The following is a 20,729-nucleotide window of genomic DNA, read 5'->3' on the forward strand; positions in this document are numbered from 1 at the left end:
CCAGGCTGGATGGGGCTGTGAGCAACCTAGTCTAGAGGGAAGTGTCCCTGCCTATAGCAGGGGGTTGGAACTAGATGATCTTAAAGATCCCTTCCAACCCAAACCATTCTATGATTCTGTAATTCTTCTGAGCCCAATTTCACAGCTCTTCCAACCATGCTCTTACGATCACAGCCCCCAGGGAGAATGTTTTCTTTACCTTGTATCCTGCCTCTGTTGTGATTACACACAGTTCTATAGACAGAAAAAAGCTCCTGGTTACAATCTCTATGTCCTGTAAGGAGAATTTTCCAACTAAGACTGGCTACTATAGCTTGAACTGAATCTACTTTGGCAGTTTTGCAGAAAGTCTTGACACACAAAAAAAAATACAACTTTGAGATCTTCTAGACAAATAGGGTTGAATCTTTAAAAAAAGTCTGCAAATCAAGTTAATCTAAAGAGACAGTTATTCATATTCCTTGCTCAGAATGAGTTTAATTCCTTTAAATTCTTACTGGAGCAAAAGCCAGCATAACAGTAACTTGCTACTATTGCAAGGAGTACTTCCAACAGAGATGCTTTTTGAAAAAAGTAGAACAAACAGATTGCAAAGATATTCACAATGCACTGATGCTCAAGCCCAGATTCCATAAAGGTACAAGCTATAATTAAACAACTTTCTATTCCTACATGAAAAAGAGTGTGTAGAGAGAAACAAAGAAAAGCACATCAAGAAAGAGTTTTCCACACAACAGACTTCAATACAGCTCATAGCCCAACAAGCATCCTAATTTGTTGATCATCCATGAGGAAGATGAATCTGGTTCACTTAATGGAATCTATATAGCCCTTACAAGATTAAAAGCAGGTTTAGCAAAGGTACCTAGCACACAATTCATCTCACAAAGGATATGAGGTTCAGCTAATAGATCCCTCCATGCTCTAAGAGGTCTCAAAAGAACACAAGGGATTTGCAGAGCCTGGTTAACAAGCTTAACTGACTGAAATAACACTGGAACCTAAGCTTCCCTACACAGTCACAAACAGGGTCACAGGGATTTCATTTCATTCTTTTCCCCACTCTCTCCAGACTACTTAAATGTCAGTCATCAAGGAATCAAGAAATATACCAGACAACAGACTAAGGCCCTTGAATGGATTGCCTGGGTTACTTTGGACCCTCAATGAAAAACTGATCCCAGATTAAACAGATCCTCCAAGAAGGACATGAAGGACACATTATAGGGCCTATTTATATCAACTAAGTAAACAAAGAATCCATTTCTCATTTGCTAGTGTTCATCAGTTCCATACAGAAAACTTCTGATAAGGAGTCTAGTATTTATATGCTACTAACAACACTTGAGCCAATTTACAACAAACTCAAATTCCTCCTTACAGATGCAAAGAAACACAGTCATGCTTCCATTCAGCCATATTTCTTAAAGTCTGACCGTGAACTTAGCTTCAGATGCATTTAGGAAGAGGAGAAGAAATCACAACCTGGCAGACTTGAAAGAAGTTTGGGTCTAGGTGTCTTATAGAAGTATGCTAAAAAGGAGGTGAGAAGGGAATGCCACTAAAACAGAGTTGGTAAAACAGAAATTGGAAAGTCACGATTCCACACACTCAAACTAGTGCTGTCTTGAAGACAACTTCTACACGTGGCCAACTGTATCAGGCAGAGACATTCTGTCTGTTTCAGGAAAAATGAAGGTGAAAAAAACGCAATGTGAAAAAGATTCATAGGTTAGCCAGCTTTCTTTCCTCACAAGTTGCAGAAAGCAAGATTCTAGAAAAAAAGTAATTTTTGCTTGCAGTTTCACACTTACAAAACTTGCATTATTATTATTATTTTGTTTTTAAACACGATTTCTTGATGTCTCAGTAGAAAGGACTGAAGTTTTAGAGCTTGTCTTTAATACTGAAAGTATAACTTAAACTTGGACTAGTATTACTTACAAGGATTTCTCTGTAAGTAGATCTGCATTCACGAATAGCTGATCCACACAATTGAACTTCCAAACACTCTTCTATTTTGTTTGAAGTGCGACATGAAGTCACCAATTTTCATTTTTAAGGACAACCTTACACACGCTTCATTTCAACATGTCCCTCTACACCAATTATTAGAGTATCAGCAGCAGTCAATTACTCCATGAACCACTGTCAAATGTCAAACAACTCTAATGAAAAAATTGCACAGAACTTCAGGAATCACTGTCTTCTATATAGTTATCAAATTTAAAAAGCTAGTCATAAATACCTTTTATCATAATCAAGAAAAAAGGGCATTTCCCTCCTTCACCAACCACAAATCAAGGGTCTAAGCAGAAATCAATAAGCTTATGAACTGAACCCCTAGGCTTCCAAGTATGTTAAGAATATCATATCAAACTGGTATCTTCACTTAAATAAAATCATGTCTGTAATCAAACCTTTGCATAATGCAGGCATGCTTTATTATTGTAAAAAATTTTTAATGCAGATAGAAAAGGGAATTTACATTACACGATTTTTAAAACAAATATAAGCCACGGAACTGTAAAATTACTGAATGTTGAAGGGATCACCTCCAACCTACCATATTTCCTCCCCTTAAAACATTTATGCCAATCAAATGCAACTACATAAATCCATTGTAGCATTTATAATTATATATTTTAATCTATTAACATTTGTAAGAGTTCTACAGGTTGTTTAGCACCATACCGAAATCCAATTTGAAATTCAATTGGAAAAATCTAAGTGCAAGATACACGTTAACAGTACAGCTTATCTGTATGTATTGATTTGTTTGGGTAAGGAAATTCTTGTAAGTGTTTAAACAGCATCAATTTTACATTGATGACCAAGAAATTCGTAAGGGATTTTTCAGAATTATTTAACTCTCATTTTTCAAAATGACTGTTTACTCAATCTATTCTTCTGAATACAATTTAACTGCTGAAAAGCTCAAGTTACCTTCAAAAGTGGTACTTGGACAATCTCCACTACTGTTCAAATTTAAACACTTCCTTTTTCATCACTTAACAGAAGATAATGGCCTTAGATACCATATTTCATAAATGTCCGAGGAAAAGAAAAACCAACAAAGAAACAACAACAGCAAAAAACTTTCTGAGATACAGAAAAGGCAACTAAAACTTCTGGAAAGTTTATACATTTTACTTTAGCTTTAAAAATAAAGAAGTTGTATTGGCTTATATGGGATTCCATTATGACAAACATATACCTGATTTGCATAAATTTCAAGGCAAATAATTTTCTCTTAATGTATTAAACATTACACATACGCTATTAAAAATGCAAACTGAAAATGCTCCTTTAAGCTGAACATACAACAGCAATCAAACAAACAAACAAAAAAAAGCTCCACAAGGGGCTTTTTCATTGGAACATCTTTGTGTTGTTTCTCATTCTCTTAGAAGTCCTGTGTTGTTTGGATTTTTTTTTCTTTTTTTTTTTTTTTTGCTTTCAGCAGCACAAGGGCATCCAGTGAAAAGTACATTTTTGATGTTCATAAATCATAACAACCTATGAAGGGAGGTAAAAATATAATCTACCATGACAAGGCAAAAATGAATTAACTGTTTACTTGTATTGATGCTTCCTAAAATCCAGCATCCTGTCACAAGAGAAAATGATTTCAGTAATCTAATTCTAACCCTTCGTAGATGTCTGTATCACAAACCAATCTGGAAGTAAAACTTTCACAGACCATACCCGAAGCTGTGACTTCCTGATACCCTGCTACCATCCCACTGTGAAAATAACCAGCTTTAATTTTCAGTTAAAAGAAGACAATTTAAACCAATTGGTGTTCTAAGAAGTGTAAGAAAGAATGACTTCCAGTCGAGTTAGAATGTTTCATTCTGATTATTTAAGTTTGTAACTATTTCTATGACAAAAAAAAAAAAACAAACAACAACAACAACTTTTTTTTCCCCAGAGGAAATGTGAAAAACAAAGACAAAAACACACAACTCCGAGACTTACTGTATATTCCTCTCTAAGAGAATTAATGTAAGCACATCAAAGACCTCTATGGAAAAATCAGTTTGCTAAAATAATCCAGTTGGAAAAAATAATTCACATTTAAAATATTGTGAACATTACTTGAAAAGGCATTAATTGTAAGGAAAGTAGCTAGAAAATATATGCATATTTTTCTTTTGAAATGCATAAAAAATATCAATTAGCCCCAAATTCAGTAAGAACAGGCACAGCTCTGATGTTCATGAAAATTTAAGTATGGGAAAACGTAATCTATTTACTCAAGATAAAAGACTATGGCAGCCCCACATTCATTCAAAAAGTAACAATATTCACTTTGAAGAATAACTTAAAATAAGATTTTTTTAAAATACATAATTTTAAGAATATAGAAGAATTATTTTAGAAATGTGCAAACTGTAAACTAATGGAAAGTCATACAGTAAAACTATGGAAACTGAAGGAGGAACATATGTAAATCTAATTGAATGTGCCTGCAAAAAGAGGGAGGCAAAAGAGGAAAATCTGAAAGGTTGCATCAGATACTTTAGCTTTCTTTGCTAGTAATACTTAACTCATATTCTATAAATGCGTTCACTCAAATGCATCTTTGACATTTCTTTCAACACGACAACTTTTCCTTACTTCGTAAGTCATAACCTCTGTTGGGCATCATTTGAGACAAGGATTGAAGATCTAAGGGAGGCTTTAGATTTGTTATCATATTTAATTAGTAAAGATCATAAAGTACTGAACAAGTCAATCTTTAAGTACATCTGTTCAGAGTTCTGTTCTGTAGAAAGCAAAATACAACCAACAGAATAATGAAAAAGAAATTGTTGCTGTTACAGACATTAACTGGCCAAACAATCAGTGCCTGACTAAATAGACACATCTCCTTATACTCCACAGTATCCAAGACTTCTAGCAGACATACAGCTTTTTCAATTAACTTTTTACTGAGTTAGCTCTGTAGAGTTCCTACATATCATAGGAGAAACTTTGTTCACTTTATTCAACTTTATAACAAGCTAAGAGTCACTTCCTGTTGAGGACTGTAATAAGTCCAGCAAAGCCACATTTTTTAAAAAAACAGTAACCTTTAGTATTCTTGAAAGGAAAACAACAGGAATGTTTGTACTTTTGAACAGGCAAACAAAATGCACGCTATCTGGAAGCCATCAGATTTCCAGTTCTGCGCAGAAGCCTCTTACCTTCCCTCTCCCAGAGCCTACACTTGCATGCATGCTTTCTCAGTTTTGACTACCGCTAATACAAAGCCTTTCATTCTAAATTGTTATGTGAGTCATCACTTAACATTCTGTAACCAATCCAAGACTTACTTTTTTCCCCCAGGTTTTAACCAACCTCTATAGTTCATCTTTAATGCTTCAGAATCCTGTGATTCAAAGCTGGGTAACATCATCTACATTAACAATTGTGCACAAGTGCCTTGAATTGCTTATACTTACAATTATAATTTACTGATGCTCACCAGACATTGCACTTTATTTCATTTTTTTTTCCATGGATTTTTAAGTATGAAAAAGCAATCCTACTAAACAACGCAGGTGCAGTTGAATGGCAGTTTGCAATTAAATCTGCCAGACATCTGTAAAAGCCTTAACTAGCCCCATGCAAGGAAAAGAAAGGTTCCATAATTTAAAAAGCACAAAAAATGAAATAAAGTTGATCTCACCTATACCTTACTATTTTATTTTCCTTTCTATAAGTACCAAATATAGATAAAGAGAACCAAATGTTTCCAGGAGGAACACACGCGCTTTGGTTTCTGTCAGTCAACCCACAACCATTAGACAGTGCTAAGGAACGAGAAGATCAAACATTAAAAACAAAAACAAAAGAAAAGAAAACCCACAGCAACTGTATCATGACACTGTGATGCCCATGGAAAAAAAAAGGAAAACAAAACTACGTAGATGTGTTCTGAACATACTCAGAACCGACATAAACTTACAAAATTTCTCTACATTTGTTACTTACCATTCAACCCCCATAACAAATAAATTACAGCTTTCTCCTACACAAGTGAGTTTTAAATAGCAGTACTTGTCTCATAAACTCAAAAAAGAAAACATTTAATTACTTCTTTAATGTACTCTTAATTACAATATTCCAAGCCAGGGTAAAACATGTCAACCACTATAAACGCTCCAGGAGAAGCACATTTACAGAGTTCCTTCTGTTCAGCCAATGACTCAAAACCACAGTGTAGCTACGAGATACAAATCCTACAACACACAAGCTTTGAGCCTCTTGTGAGAAAACCGGGCAAGCATTTTCAGTGGATAGAGCACACAGGCTCTTCCTTACGCAGCTAGGCATTATTTCCTACTAACTAGCATGCTGTGTCATGCCATATCCATACAGCACAAAACTAAAGCACTCCCACTGACATGGCACTGAACTAGAACGTGGGATTAGTGACGTAAGAAGTTTAATTCAAGTTCTTTACTGGTAATGCTTTCCTCCAAGAAGACTCTGAATAGCTTCATGTCACTGAAGAGAGATGTCAGGAATCTTCACGAGAGAGCAAGCCAATTACATTCTGTCAAAGAAGACTTTCCAGAGGAGACAGAGGAACTGCTGAAGAGCCACACATCACAGACAGTTCTTAAAAAAAAAAAAAAAAAGGGACAGTCCACTGGTATATCACAAATGACAATGTGTCTAGGAAAGTCAGTATGCATAACTGAACCTTGTTCATCACTTGAAAGGATCAATCAGATTTTTTTCTAATTGTACGTCACCACTGCAAATGTCAACCCAATCAAGACAGCCCACAGACTTCGAAAGCCACAAAACAGCTGAGTTTTTGAAAAACAGAGAAATGACAAGTACCATACATCAATCAATGTGTTAAACTGCAGTTCTGTTTACAGCTACACATTAAAATATTTAACTCACATTTTCTGTACTTCCTTAAGAACTGCATTTCAAAAAGCTTCCATAATATAAGGAAAACCAGCACATCTGAGACCAAAACACCAACACCTCTAAAACCTGAGCCTTATCCTAGACTGTCTCCACAAAGCTCTAAAAAGTTTTTTTTTCTATGACAGCTGAAAACAGATTAAGAATCTGGAAAGTACTTACCATACAGCAGTACCAACATGTATTAACAATTACTGCTAAATGCTGCTTCCATCAATAACTCTCTTGGCTATATAAATTTTTAATAATGCCTCAGTATCCCTTCATTATGGTGTTTTAGAGATTTCATTTTACTACACAAAGGGCAGACTATTTAGGTGGATTTCGATTCTCTAAATAAATAGAAATGCCAAGATGATTTTCCTCAGATGTGCTGTTAAACAACATTTATCAGCTTCCCATTGCCCAAGAAATCTTCAGGATATCTTAAAAGAATTTTAGAACATTAGCTGCACCACCAACTGCAGCATCTACTGCATCCTGCTTGTGCTATGAATATACAGTCTCCTCAACAAATTTTATTCTAGGAAACACTACATAAGAAAGGAAACTTAGAAGCAAGACTTTTTGAAAACCTCTGAAGCAAAAATATACATAGCCAGTTCAGATACACTGCTTAAGCAAAAGGGAAACTTTTAATGTCACACACCCATGAAAATCCTTACACCTCTACAGGGGAGTAGTACAGAGAGAAACACAACACTCTGAGACAGTAATTTAGATGGACATAACTGTGGATGGTTATTTGTCAGCAGGCTGCCTGATCAACTTTCTTGCTGAGGAAGATCTACTGCAACTTCAGGAGGAGCACATTAAGAGAGAGGCATTTGTGATAATTTAAATAAGGTGCTATGCAGATTCCTCTGATCTCCAGGAAGGATTTAGATAATATCAACACTTCAAGCTCCTTACAGCTTTTTCTGCACATCTGGATAATATATATATATATATATATATATATATTTTTAAATGGAATGCATTCAGGATTGATCTGATCTAGAAGAAAGTATTTTGTATGCATGGCTCTCTTTTGAAGGCATAGTAAATTTAGGCTAAAACACAACTCAGTTGACCTAAAGTTAGTCAGTCAGTGAATGCCATAACTGGGGCACTAACAGAGCCCCATTACAATTATCACAGCCATGATAACACCAGATGACAACCTGGGATCACATTACGAACAATGCAAGGACTTAATCTTGACTATAAAAGCTTTTCAAACAAAGATACTTTCTTTTTACACTCAAACTCTTTATGTGTTCAAAGTTTGGTTCTAACAGAATGAGTTCTTATTTAAAAGAGCCATCACTGCTCATTTGAAGCTGAGTGTTCTGGTATTAACAGATGGTGGTAATTCTTTCATATATCACAAAAATAATTTTTAAAATGTATAATTCGTCATTTCAAGATCCCTGTATTTTTCAGCAGACGTTTCTTCACTGAGAGGAGATAATTGGTTGTACTCACAGGTTTCCACTCATACTTTAAATGTAAAGCTACCTTTCAGCAATACCATTTATTAATCACTAAGCTACACCTAGGTAATTAACTTACATCTTTTGTGCTGATAATTTTAAGAACAGATTCAACTGGAGAAGTATGAGCTTTGACAGTCTAAAAGATACCAGTGTACATGGTTCAGCCCCATTCACTTGGAACTTCTGCTTCTCCCTCTCCCATGCTTTCTTTTAACTGTTGCTTAGAGTCGCACCAAAGGCTCTTAACACATTTTACATGCATTTGCATTGCTCTAAGCCGCTGGGATACAGAAAAATGTGATAGCTTTCTGTGTAAACTACTTTCAAGTGAAAAGAAGGATTAGACTTGAAAACTAATTTTCAACTGAACCAGGACATGCAAAGCAAGTCCATCCAAATCTATGCATAAGTAGAAATTAATCTCTTTTTGTAAAAAACAGATGTTTTTACTATAATTAATTTTTCTGTTATATGAACCTTTAAAATTAGTTGTGCAGGAAACCATCACAGCTGTGATAACTGGGTATGTCCTGTTTTGGGATTTTATAAAATAACTGTAACTATTAACTGAAGCCATTCTTGGTGAAGAAGAGTTCATTTTAAAGACTGTATCAACTTCTATTCAGTGAGCTCTATCTTTAAAGTGTCAACAACCAAGTCCCTCTCAGTGACTATACCTAAACATTGTTCCAGCCATAACATGTTATCATTGTACAAGTTATTTTGAACAAAAGTGTTATTTTTCTACAAAACATAAACAATTAAAATATTAGAGCTTCATAGTGACTGTGTAGCATAATACTAATCCTAAGTTACATATACTTATATACATATAAACTGCCATCCAGTGTTTTGTCTATAAAGATTTCACTGTCTATGCAGTCACCGATTCTTTCCTAACAAACAGTGCACAACTTCAATGGTTTGGCTCTGTACTGAATATTTTTTCCTACTGATATCAAGCACATGCAACTTTGAAGGCTACACTAATAGCTTTTCTAGACTAGTTTCAAATAATGGTACTTATTTGAAAAAGTATTATTTATAATATGTGATAAAAGCCACAAAATTTCCCTAACTAATATTAAGCCATTAGTAAAAGGGTTCATACATTTTCAGCAGAGTATCAAATATACCTACTTTTTATATTTCTGAAATCCAGGAAATAAAGCCTACCTACAACCATAACCGTGATCTGGCAGAACGGACAGAAACAGGCTTGTGTGCTCCATCCAAGGCTAGCTATTATCAAGCAGGCACAACAGATGAAAAAGTAAACACTCGCTGCTGCAGCTCGCAGAGGTCTGTTTTCTTTCCTAGCTGCATGTGGTGCAAATTGTCCTTTGCTGGGTTAGGCACAGCAATATTGACTGGATTATTTGTAAGCAGATGTTGCAGCTCATACTGTGAAAAGAGAAAAGGAGTTGCTAATAATTAAAAGTCTTTTCAGACTCCACCTCTCACCTTTTCAGAAAAAGAGCACTGTTAATCTGCCCAGGGAGAATAAAGACCAAAACGTGCAAATGATTAAGGGAGTGACAAGGAAACACTGAAGAGAACTTCAACTGTTTATGAACTTGAAAAAGTATAAAGAGGTCTTATCAACTATTTTGGTGCAACAGGACAGAGGGATGGGGAGGGAATAGAAGCAGTGAAGCCAAACTCTTCTCAGTGGCCCCCAGAGCGAGGAGCAATAACAGGTACAGAAAATTCCACTTTCACCTAAATAAAAACGACTTGGGATTCTTCATCTTTAGAAATACTCAAAACCCAGCCATACAAGGCCCTGTTTCCCTTGGTCTAGTTGACCTTACTTTAAGCAGAGATTTTTGTCTAGAGAACTCTAGAAGTCCTTTTCATCCCCAACCACCCTACAGTTCTATAGATGATTCTGCTAGTCTATGGAAGTGCCCACGCAACTAAGTTGCAAGATGCAGCAAAGACAAGGCTTTTGGAACTGCGGAGTTCCAAACGCGGGGCAGAGGCTCTACAAATCTCTTTAAGGCAAAACAATTAGAAGAATGAAGTGATTTCTGTCCTTTGAGCTGCTGGCTTGGAAGACCTTGCTGAGTCAAGTGTAGTCTTACAAAAACGTTTTGATAAGTTTTAGTTACTCAGCATTTGAACATTAGGAGTCAAATAGTCACACTACACCACAGTCTGCCATTCACCAGAACCAGCCGTGTACTTCACTGGAGTAACAGAAGGGAAAAGTGGAGTGCCAACTCTTCTTTGCTGGTAAGTCTGTTAACAAGCTTCTTGGTCATGGAGAAGCACACTCAGGCCAACAATCCCACTAAGTATATGCAAAAATCTAGTAGACGATAATGATTTTTCTGGGAGCTCTCAATATTAAAAGAAAACAAATCTATTCCTTAGACCACTGAAAAGCTCATTCTCCCTGCAGAACACCCTCAAGCATAATCATTCAAACCTTGATTTTCAAGGGATTTGTTGTTGTTCAGTTGACTTTTAATGTTTGCAGTGCCTCAGCCTTTCCCAATCTTTAGGTATATTTACTAACATTATGGAGATACCACACAATTGGACTTGACAGAACTCACATTATGATATACACGTCCTACTCAAAAGGACTTTCTCACTCAGCAAGCTAGAAAACACACACTCAGCTTCAAGCCAGAAAACTCTCTCGATCATGAAGTCAATTTTTTATCCTTTTAATGAAAGGTTTTTTTAACTCTTGAAGTGACATATGAAGATTTTTAATTCACAATTAGTTCAAGAAATAGTTTTTGATGCAGTTAGCTACACAAAACTTAAGAGCAAACTCTGGTCAGAGATGAGCAATATTTGTTTTATATAATTCCATAGTAGTCTGTTTCAATAGGTTTGTAAAAGCACCTTTGTATTTCCAAGTATATAGTTGTATTTATAAATATTCAAAACGTGCTCGTCTCACAAAAAAAAAAAAGAAAAAAATTGTTAAAGTGGCTCTTAAATAATCAATCCTAAGTAGGCAATCAAAATTCAATAAAAGGTAGAAAACCTTACATCATTGAGTAGCTGTCACAGAATACTGAAAAGGCCAGAAAAAGTGAGATCACGTAAAACAGATTACAATGCCATACTGCTGGTACTGGAGCTAGTTTAGCTGGCTCTGGTTGGGAGACTGATTATTTCTATCCTCTACACACTCTGAGCACTACCAGAAGTCATCAGGTACCATAGAAACATGATTACATGCAGTCAAACAAGTAACAATTTCACTGGTAAGTAAATATCTTGCTCTGTCTCACATTCAGCTAATTAAAAAAAAAACAGCTAATATCTAGTCTGCATAGTTAAGAAAGGCATCTAATTGCACAAGAACAGCTAAAGAAATCAAGCATTTTTAAGTTGTTGAAAAAGAAAGGCAGTATCCACATTCACGCAAGCCTTCTGTGAATCTCTGTGCTGGAACAATTTCATCGACACAACCCAATTTTAAAATTAAAGCAGGACAAGCATTTTACAGAGATGTGTTAATAAAAATGAATTGATATCTCTGGTACAAATTTCAGTAAGACCAAAACTACTGAGACTTACTTGCATACTGAAAACTGTTATTATCCACGTGCTTCAAAAGCAGAACAAACTCTAAGCCAAATAAATTACCAGAATGAAATTCTAGCAGAGTAAAGCCAGAAGTTGTGATGTTTCTGTATTGGAAACAATGCAGTCTCTCCCTTTGAGATGAATGTCTTTGACGATCTTCGAACTGTCCTTGTGAAGACAGCGCAGTTCAAATACTTAAAATTCATCATCATTCTATAGCTGAAACAGATATTTCTATTGTTAATGTGTTACTCTCCATAGGAGAGTATTTTTAATTGCCATCATACTGAATTTCAAATATTGAGTGCTATGTCATTCACAGCACATCCCAGCCAAATCTTGATGAAACAGAGGTAGTAGGCAGACCATCACATTCAAAACGGTTGTTTCAAAAGGTCTCCCATCTTCAAACGTAAAAGCAACTCCTAAATTTAATTTGTCTAAAAAATGTCAACCGCATTGATCCTTAGGTCACTAGCCATATACAAGAAGTCAACTAACAGGCAGCTGCAACAATCTTTTGTATAAAGTGCTACAACAAAACATGAAGCAAGGGAAGTTGAATTGAGTCAGCAGACTTACCAAGATAGACTAAATTACAATGAGAAAAAAAGTGAAGTAACAAGTAGTGAACAGATTAGATTAAGAGATTGAACAAAAATAGCTCAGATAGCTTATTGAGTTAACATAGCTGTTAAAAGCCACAATATTTATCAGGATATAGTCATCCCTGTTTTCGTACTAGCCCAATCACAGACTTCTTTCCACTCTGACTGAAATCAGTATATCATGCTGTTAAGGGAGTAGGAACAAACCCATCGGTAGAAATGGCTATGTAGCTTTTTCTATTTGCTGTTGTTTGTTTTTTTGTTTTTAGAATGAACAGTCACCCACAGCACTTCTTATATTTGATAAGCATGAGTGGAGACACTGGAAAAGCACTAAAATGAAAGAAAAACCTGCACCACAGCTTCCAAAACACCAGCCTCGTGAATGTAAGGAGCTATACCCAGTTTTCTACCCTTTGGAGTAGTGGTAAGTAAGGCATGGTAGGGACAGTTGAGAGAGAATGCCAACGGGAAAGATTAGTGTATTGAGCAGTGTACTTGGCTATATCTAGTCTTGTAAAATACGTGGCTTAAATGGAGAATGAGGTCACAGTTCTGTAAAAATAGCTTTTTGACAGAGCAAGGTGCTAACCCTCAGCCTGATGCAAAGGCATAAAACAAAGCAATGGCTGGAGTCAGATTCTAAGATCCTTGCAGGTCCCTTCCAACTCAGAATATTCTAAGATTCTATGATCCTGGGGTCTCATGTGGGGGAAAAGGAGAAAGAATGGAGGTTATTTTATTGATACCAGTCTCAGAATTTTATTATTTCGGAGTGACAAATATAATAAAAAAGCCTTAAATGTTCATTTCTCTTATAATCTATGAACTGAATCTTGTAAAGACAAGTGAAATATAGACCTAAGAAGAAAATAGCTATCCATAATTAAGTGGTAACAAACATTCAGTGATATACTTGCTATGGCAGTTTTTAAAAAGTTACTGCCTACAAAAATACATCAGTTCATCATACCAGAAGCACAGCAACAGTGCTGAGATGTAACTAGAGCTTCATGATTGATACAAAAATTGGAAAGTTTCCCACCTGTAAATACCAAACATCAAAAAGGTACCCAATAATGATGACAGTTGCAGAATGCTTACATAGTTGCCCACAGAATACTATTAAAACCTCTAGCATTGACTATTGCCCTTTATAAATCTGATAGCTTCTACAGCCACTTCAAGTCAGCTTAGAATGAAGACAGCAATGGCAGCAAAAGGACCAACAGGGCAGATAACAACTCGTACAAGAATTGACACCTCAATTCCAGTATTACCTAAATCTAAAAACACAAATGCAATTTAAGGGAAAGCAAACAAACAACACAAAAAAGCCTTTAAAATTCCCCCATACTTTCTTAAAACAATACTGTAAACTACCAGACAGCTTTAATAAGGAAATCGGAAGGCTTCTACAAAGAAAATTGAATAAGATCCTCAAGCCTGCAAAGCTAGTTCTACAGGACAAACAGAGGCCACACGATTGAGGCTAAAGCTCACTTTTTCTCAGAGCACAAAAGCAATTCTTCTCTCCACACAATAGCAGAACTCTACCACAGGAGACTTTAAGTAGATTCAAAGAACTACCAAGACTTTAAGTAGATTCAAAGAACTCAGATATCAAAACTCGCCTTTAGCTCAAGATACCCCTCAAACAATGTTTAAAAACAGAGGAAAAAAAAAAAAAAAAAAAAAAAAAAAAAAAAAAAAGGAAAGAATGAAAGGAAAGAAAAAGGATCTAAAGGATCTTACATCTCACATTTTTCCTGATGACCACTACTACAGAAGGGCTTTAGGGCCAGAGCCATCTTTCACATGATCCAAACAAATTGTTCTGAAGCTGCAAATGCCATTCTTGCAAGCATGAAGTGTGATAAAGCTCTAAAAAAATGGCTTACCTCTCCAGATAGGTGACTAATGCTGAAGTAGGATGGAACAGCCAAGAAAATGAGAAGAGGAAGGCAGAAGCGTGGGCTGAAGTCAACAAGAACAGCAAGAGACTTTTTGAACTATGTCTGGTGTTTGACCTACTTTCTCATAAGCACTCTGCAGCCTGACAAAACATATGTAAAGAAACAAAGTTGTCCAGATTGCATAAAGAGAACATCGGTCAGTTACATCTGCACCAATCTGAAAACTGTTCAAACCTACGTTATCATCTGTTCAAGGTGCACAGGCAAAATGAGCAGCGTGTCAGCACCAATCACAACTTCCAGCATCAGCTGGCTTCCTGTTCAACTTACATGTCTTCTACTGTTATAGAGTCAGCACCACAGAACTCAAATAAATCCTGTGAAATTCAAATTGCAACAACAGAAAAAAAGCTTTCCAAAGCTAAAAGACAATGCAACTGACATAGTCATAATGGAAGAAAGTTGGACATAAAAGAGATACTTAAAAATATACAATAAAGGAAAAACATTCTCAAGACTATTATAATACCGAAGAAGCAGAGAATTAAGGAAGTAAGTCAAAAATAATGAAAGGAAGAGCCATTGGAAATGCATTATAGACCAATTAACTAAATCCATGTGAAAATCTTAACTAGGAAAAAAGTGGAAAAAAGACACTTGAAGTAGAAGAACAGAGGTGGGCAGCCTGACTGATTCTGCTCCACCTCTAGCATCACATGTGCTGGAGTACACAGCACAAAACTTCATTTTAAAATACCATAAGTACAAAAGAGTATCAAGAAGCCAAGGAAATGTGGAGAACAACAATGGGCACATCCATCATAGTAATAACAACATCCTTGACAGTTTCCTAAGAAAACTAATAGAGCTGTCTAAAGGGGAAAGGCTTCCTCATCAATAGTTGCATGAGCTGGTGTCAAAATACCCCCCAAAGAGAAAGCAACAAGAACAATTAAAGGATTACACAGTTCACAAAGAAAGCATTTTTCAGTTCTGTACTCTGTAGTACACAAAGATCAACATATCTCAGAGAGAATGTACTGAACCTGGGAATTCACAGAAATCCATAAAACAGAGAATATCAAAAATCTCCCGGTAACAGAGAAACGCACGAGGCACAACAGCTTCCCACCAGCAATGCAGCAAGACAATATACTAGAAAATCATGGCAGAGAAGTCTTCAGTTCATACATTGACTTATCTAAGAAGACTTATTTTCTGACCTTCGTGCAATTAATGTTAGTAGATGGTCTAAGGAGTTCAAGCTAACTCCTGACTGACCTCCTAGTTAACGCTTTAGCAATTTAAGGAGTTAACTTCAACTAGTTCACGGGTTGAATCCTCCCTCCATTATGCCTTCTACTGTATCAGTAAAAAACTCAGAGTACAAAGCTGTTATGGAGGAATAGAAGCGTCACTATGAAAATAGAAAGAATCAAGAATAGCAACTAATCCTGTCAAGAGTGTAGGTACGCACAAGAAGACAACACTGTCCAGGTAGAAAGTCAACTGTTCAAATGTGGCAAAGTTGAAACTCCAACAACATATTATGCATGGAAAAAGATTTTTCAACACTGGCTAAAAGCATGTTATCACCTCATAGACACAGTAAATTACTATGGCTGTCAACATCAGAATGTAACGTGAAATAACTACAAAATGCAATAACAGATCACTGTGTGGGATCATCAGATCAGATGGTAACAATTCCCTAAGAGAAACCTCAGGAAGAACATTTAACAGGAAAGTCCCAGGCAGGGGCAAGCCAAACCATAGTTTAGACTCAGACAAAACAGTGCAGAAAGAACAGACTTTATCAAGTTTTACATAAAAGGCAGCAGAAATCTCAGATAAACTAAAACAAAGAAGTATCTCAAACTAACTTCTGATTCTACCTGTTAATAACAGAATTCTAATACTCTAATATAGAATTAAAAAACTAAAAAGCTATTACTAAATGGCTTACAGATGCCCAACAGTGTAGTCATTTATTTCGAGGACTACACAAACTGATATTGAGATCCCCTTTCAACGTTGTCCACTCGTGATCAAATTTGCATCAAAAGTCATTCAGAAATAGCATAGTAAAGGACAAGAAAAAAAAAAAACTATTAAAATCCTTAATATGTAGTCACGTAACATTCAGAAGTTTAGGGATAGGCCATCAACTTTACCTTGTATCAGCCATGTCTACAATGTTTGTTTTACATGTGAGTAAATTTTCAAATATACAAGCATAAATTTGAGACATTTGCTGCACTGAGAAGAAAAAGATTAGTAGATAACGTAACCTCTCTCTCTCTTCCGTGGGAATACTGAGTGTTGTATATAAGAGTCCATCTGTTAAGTAATGACTGATCCAGAATGCATCGCTACTGCAGCAGACTCCCAAGCAGTTTCACATTTGTATACTTCTTGTGATGCTGACAGAACTGTGAAACACTCGTTTATTTTTAAATGTAAATGTAGATTTTGGCATTAGCAACTAAATAAGTAGATCTTATAGTCAAGCACTGTAACTCACACTGTACTTCGCCCAAATAAATATCATAATGCATTCTAAACCCTCCTAAAAGTAAGCCAATGTTAGTCTAGCTGCTGACGTATTGATAGTCAGAATCAAAGAAAGCTTAAATATGTCTAAGTAGAATGTAAGAATAACGGTCGTTGGGAAAAGATTAAAGATCAGTATCCGTCATGATGCACACAAAGGTACTTAATAAGTTAATGTCATTTCCCTTATGTTGGGTGCTACTTTTAAAGGAACGGGCAAAACCCAATAAAGTTATGATGACTTGTACTACAGTCATACAAAAATATGTATTTAAAATGATATTTCAGTTGAGTGTCAAACTGCTTGTAGAGACAAATGAGAAATATGAGATTACCATTTTGACAAATTCACAAAACTACCAAGAGTTTTAACCCTGCGCATTCATTTAAGCCATAAATATTAAAACAATGTGACCAAATCATGCCTTTCTCTGCATGCTGCAGCTTTTCCATTCAATCTGTGCTAGGTCAAATGCAAATAGCTATCACACAAACGGAGGAATACATCCTTTTAAAGTACTGGAAACAAAAGATATTCTTTACACGACTTTCTGCAAAATGAGGATAGGTTACAAGCATTCAACTCATTTGAAACAAAGGCAGTTCCTATTAATTGCCATTCAGTTCTGAGCAGTCATTTTTCTATCCTATTTTATACGCAAAAGCAGAGGATATTTCATTGACTGAACTGCTTCAAAAGCTTTGCTGCAGCAAATCCTGCATTCAGGAGCAGCACCAAATTGCACATAATTGAAAGTGATTCATTTTTAGATCCACTCGTTTGGCTTCTGTAGGTTCCTCAGGCTTTGGTGTAGGTAGCGCAAAAACATTAAGTCATACAGTCCTGCAGTAACTCTTTCACTCCATGAAGTGAGCAGATGACTACGGAGCTACATTTCACCAATGTTCTCCTTTCCAGCTATCTATCAACATACAATAACATTTTGCACCACACAGAGATTACACAAATTTAGCAACAACGCTTAATTTGCAGGTAGGTAATTAAGCGTTTGGGAAAGCGTGACAGATTATTAAGACAGGAGCAACCCAATACAACACCGCAACACAACTAACTCTTTATTACACATATAAAAGCATGCAAAACCCATAAGAAAATCTCCCTCCTCCTCTTCCTCTGCACAAAACACTCGCCTAGCTCCGAGCTCACAGGGTTAAACCCTTCACATGTGTCAGCCACTAAGAAAAGACAGCAGCTCGGGCTGCTCGCTTAACCTTTTTCAATTAGAAACAGACGCTACATTCACACCACTTTTCTTCCAAGGAGGAAGTCACCGGGTTACACGGCAGCACCCAGAACCTGAAGTTGCTAACGACTCGATCGCCTCATTTTTATCCGTTAGGAAGGGCACGCTCTCCCGCGAGAGAGGAGGCGGTGGAAAGGGGACGGGGGCCCTGCCTGCGGCGCGGGGTCCTGCCGGGAGTTGGGCAGCGCCGGGGGTCTCTGCCCATACAGAGGAAGGAAAGGCGAGAGAGGAGCCGGGCAGGGAGGGCGCCCTGCCCGGGGCTGGAGAAGGGCCGCGCGCGCACGGGGGCCGCGAGCGCGGAGCTCGCGAAGGCGTCTCGGGCTGCGCGGGGCAGGCGGCGGGACGGCCGGCGTCCGGAGCCGGCAGCGGGGCGGGGAGGCGGCCGCTTACCAGGTTCAGCACCGTCTCCACGATGTCCCGGTTGCTGACCTCGCCGACCTGGATGAGTCCGATGAGGACGGCGAATTTCATCCGGATGTTGCGGATCGGCACCGACGGGTTAATCATCCCCGCGGGGAGCACCACGGAGCCAGCGCCCGACGCCCTCGGCTCCCCCATCGCCACGACGCCGCCTCCGCCGCCTCCGCCGCCGGCCCCGACGGAGATGAGTCCCGCGGGCTGCGGCTCCGGCCCCGCCGCCGACTTCTCGCTCGCCATCTACCCCCCGCCGTTACCGGCACCTGCCGCCTCCCCGCCCGGCCGGGCCGAGCCGAGCATCCGCCGCAGCCGCAGCCGGCGGGGCCGCAGGGAGCCGGCCCGAGGCGCGGGCACCGTCCCAGGAGCCGCTCCCCCGCTCCGCTATAATGAGGGATTATTATGGGCGCCGATGCCCCGTTATAGCCGCAGCCCGCCGGCCGGAGCGTCCTCTCCGCCGCGGGCCGGGAACAGCGGGAGCCGCCGAGCGCGGCCCGGCAGAGGCGAGCGGCGCGTAGAGCCGGCGGAGGCGGGAGCGATCGCTGCCGCCGCTGTTGTTGTGGAGCCGAACCGCCGCCGCTCACTCCGCCATGTTGCCGCCCCCTGCCTGCGGTAGCGGCTAGAGCGCCTGCGCCGAGCCCGCTGAGGGGAGTGGCCGGGCAGGGCCCCCCCAGCCGGCCGGGGACAGGTGAGCAGGTGCGCGGAGCCGCGCCGAGGAGCGGGCCGGCAGATGTGTGCCGACGCCCTCCGCCCTGAAGGGATTACGCAACGCCGCCCGAAGCGGCAGGGAGACGCCCGCTCACCCGCCATCACGCGGGGCCGCCCCCGACCCAAGACTCGGACCCGACCCCGCCGCTCCGGGGCGCCCCCTGGCGGGAGGGATGATCGCAGGGCTGTGGCGGTGGTCGGCCGTCCCGGGATTCTGGGGCAGGCGGCCTGCTGGGGAGGTGCCTTGCTGGGCAGCTCGAGTGTTTTCCAGCCTCAGTAGTGGCTGCCGTGCCTTTCTCTCAGTAATTCCAAGCTGCTGTGTGGTAAGAGCGTATGAGTGCAAAGCTTTTGTTGTTTCTCGTGTTATTTCTTTTTGTTCTTACTCATTTTTCTTACTTCTGGTTCTCAGTTGTGCTGTTACACATGGAGACCTCCAATCAGTAGCGGTTTTATCGAGTCCCTTAGTTTCAGTGATGCCAACGAGCATTTTTTCAATCCTTTGTGGTATTACATCAGAGAAAGAGAAGCACTTTTGATATCTTTTGAAAAGGCTTAAATTATTCAAATAGTGGCTTGAATAAAACTGTATATATTTCCTCTAAATGTGCTGGAGATGATCCATCCCTATTCACAAACACATTCTGTTTTGGCTTTGTAGCAACTGTAATCACAAAGTTAAATTTCACAACAAATCTTGATCCCAGGTCACAGAATACCTTTCATTCAGTCTCTAACCAAAGTTGGGGAATTTGGCAGGAGTGTCAGTCCTCCTGTAGACAACAAACTGTACAAACACAGTGAATCAGCAGGACTTGATTGGTGCACCCTCAAGGATTACAACAGCTGCTGTAAGCTCTACCAGGAGAATCACTGAATCATAGAATTGCAGAATAGCTTAGGCTGGAACCTTAAAGATCCAACTCCCCTGCTGCAAGCAGGGTTGCCAGCCACCAGCTCAGGCTGCCCAGTGCCCCATCCAACCTGGCCTTCGACACCTCCAGGAATGGAGCATCTACAACATCTCTGGGCAAAGAAGACCTCACCTCTGTGCCATTGGAGGCATTAGCTCTACGTGCTTGTAAAATGCAGTATGTTACATACATATTTTTGCAAGCTCTGTAGGTGTTTGACGGTGCACATAGACCAGGTGCACAGACATGACTAAAATAGTGGTTACCTGGGAGTTTTGGAAACAATATGATTTCAGAAAGCTGCAGAAAGATGGAAAGAAAACCCAGAAGATTTGTTGTGGGAGATAAAGCACCAAGTTTTTCTTGAAATTCTTTTGCAATTGGCTGC

The 20,729-nt window shown here is 38.9% G+C and overlaps 1 protein-coding gene across 2 annotated transcripts in view; it reads right to left on the bottom strand.

The window, feature by feature from the left end:
* The window catches only part of NBEA (neurobeachin), a 463,000-nt gene extending 444,035 nt beyond the window's left edge, over positions 1–18,965 (bottom strand). For both annotated transcript variants that reach the window (XM_042839098.1, XM_042839097.1), the window contains exon 1: positions 18,699–18,965. In XM_042839098.1, coding sequence (XP_042695032.1) covers positions 18,699–18,965 — 267 coding nt within the window. The remainder of the gene's footprint in view (positions 1–18,698) is intronic.
* Between the last annotated feature and the right edge of the window lie 1,764 nt (positions 18,966–20,729).

This window comes from Centrocercus urophasianus, unplaced genomic scaffold (genome assembly GCF_019232065.1).
Source record: "Centrocercus urophasianus isolate 14NV4802_14NV808 unplaced genomic scaffold, USGS_Curo_1.0 seq_9, whole genome shotgun sequence".
NCBI classification, from domain to species: Eukaryota; Metazoa; Chordata; class Aves; order Galliformes; family Phasianidae; genus Centrocercus; species Centrocercus urophasianus.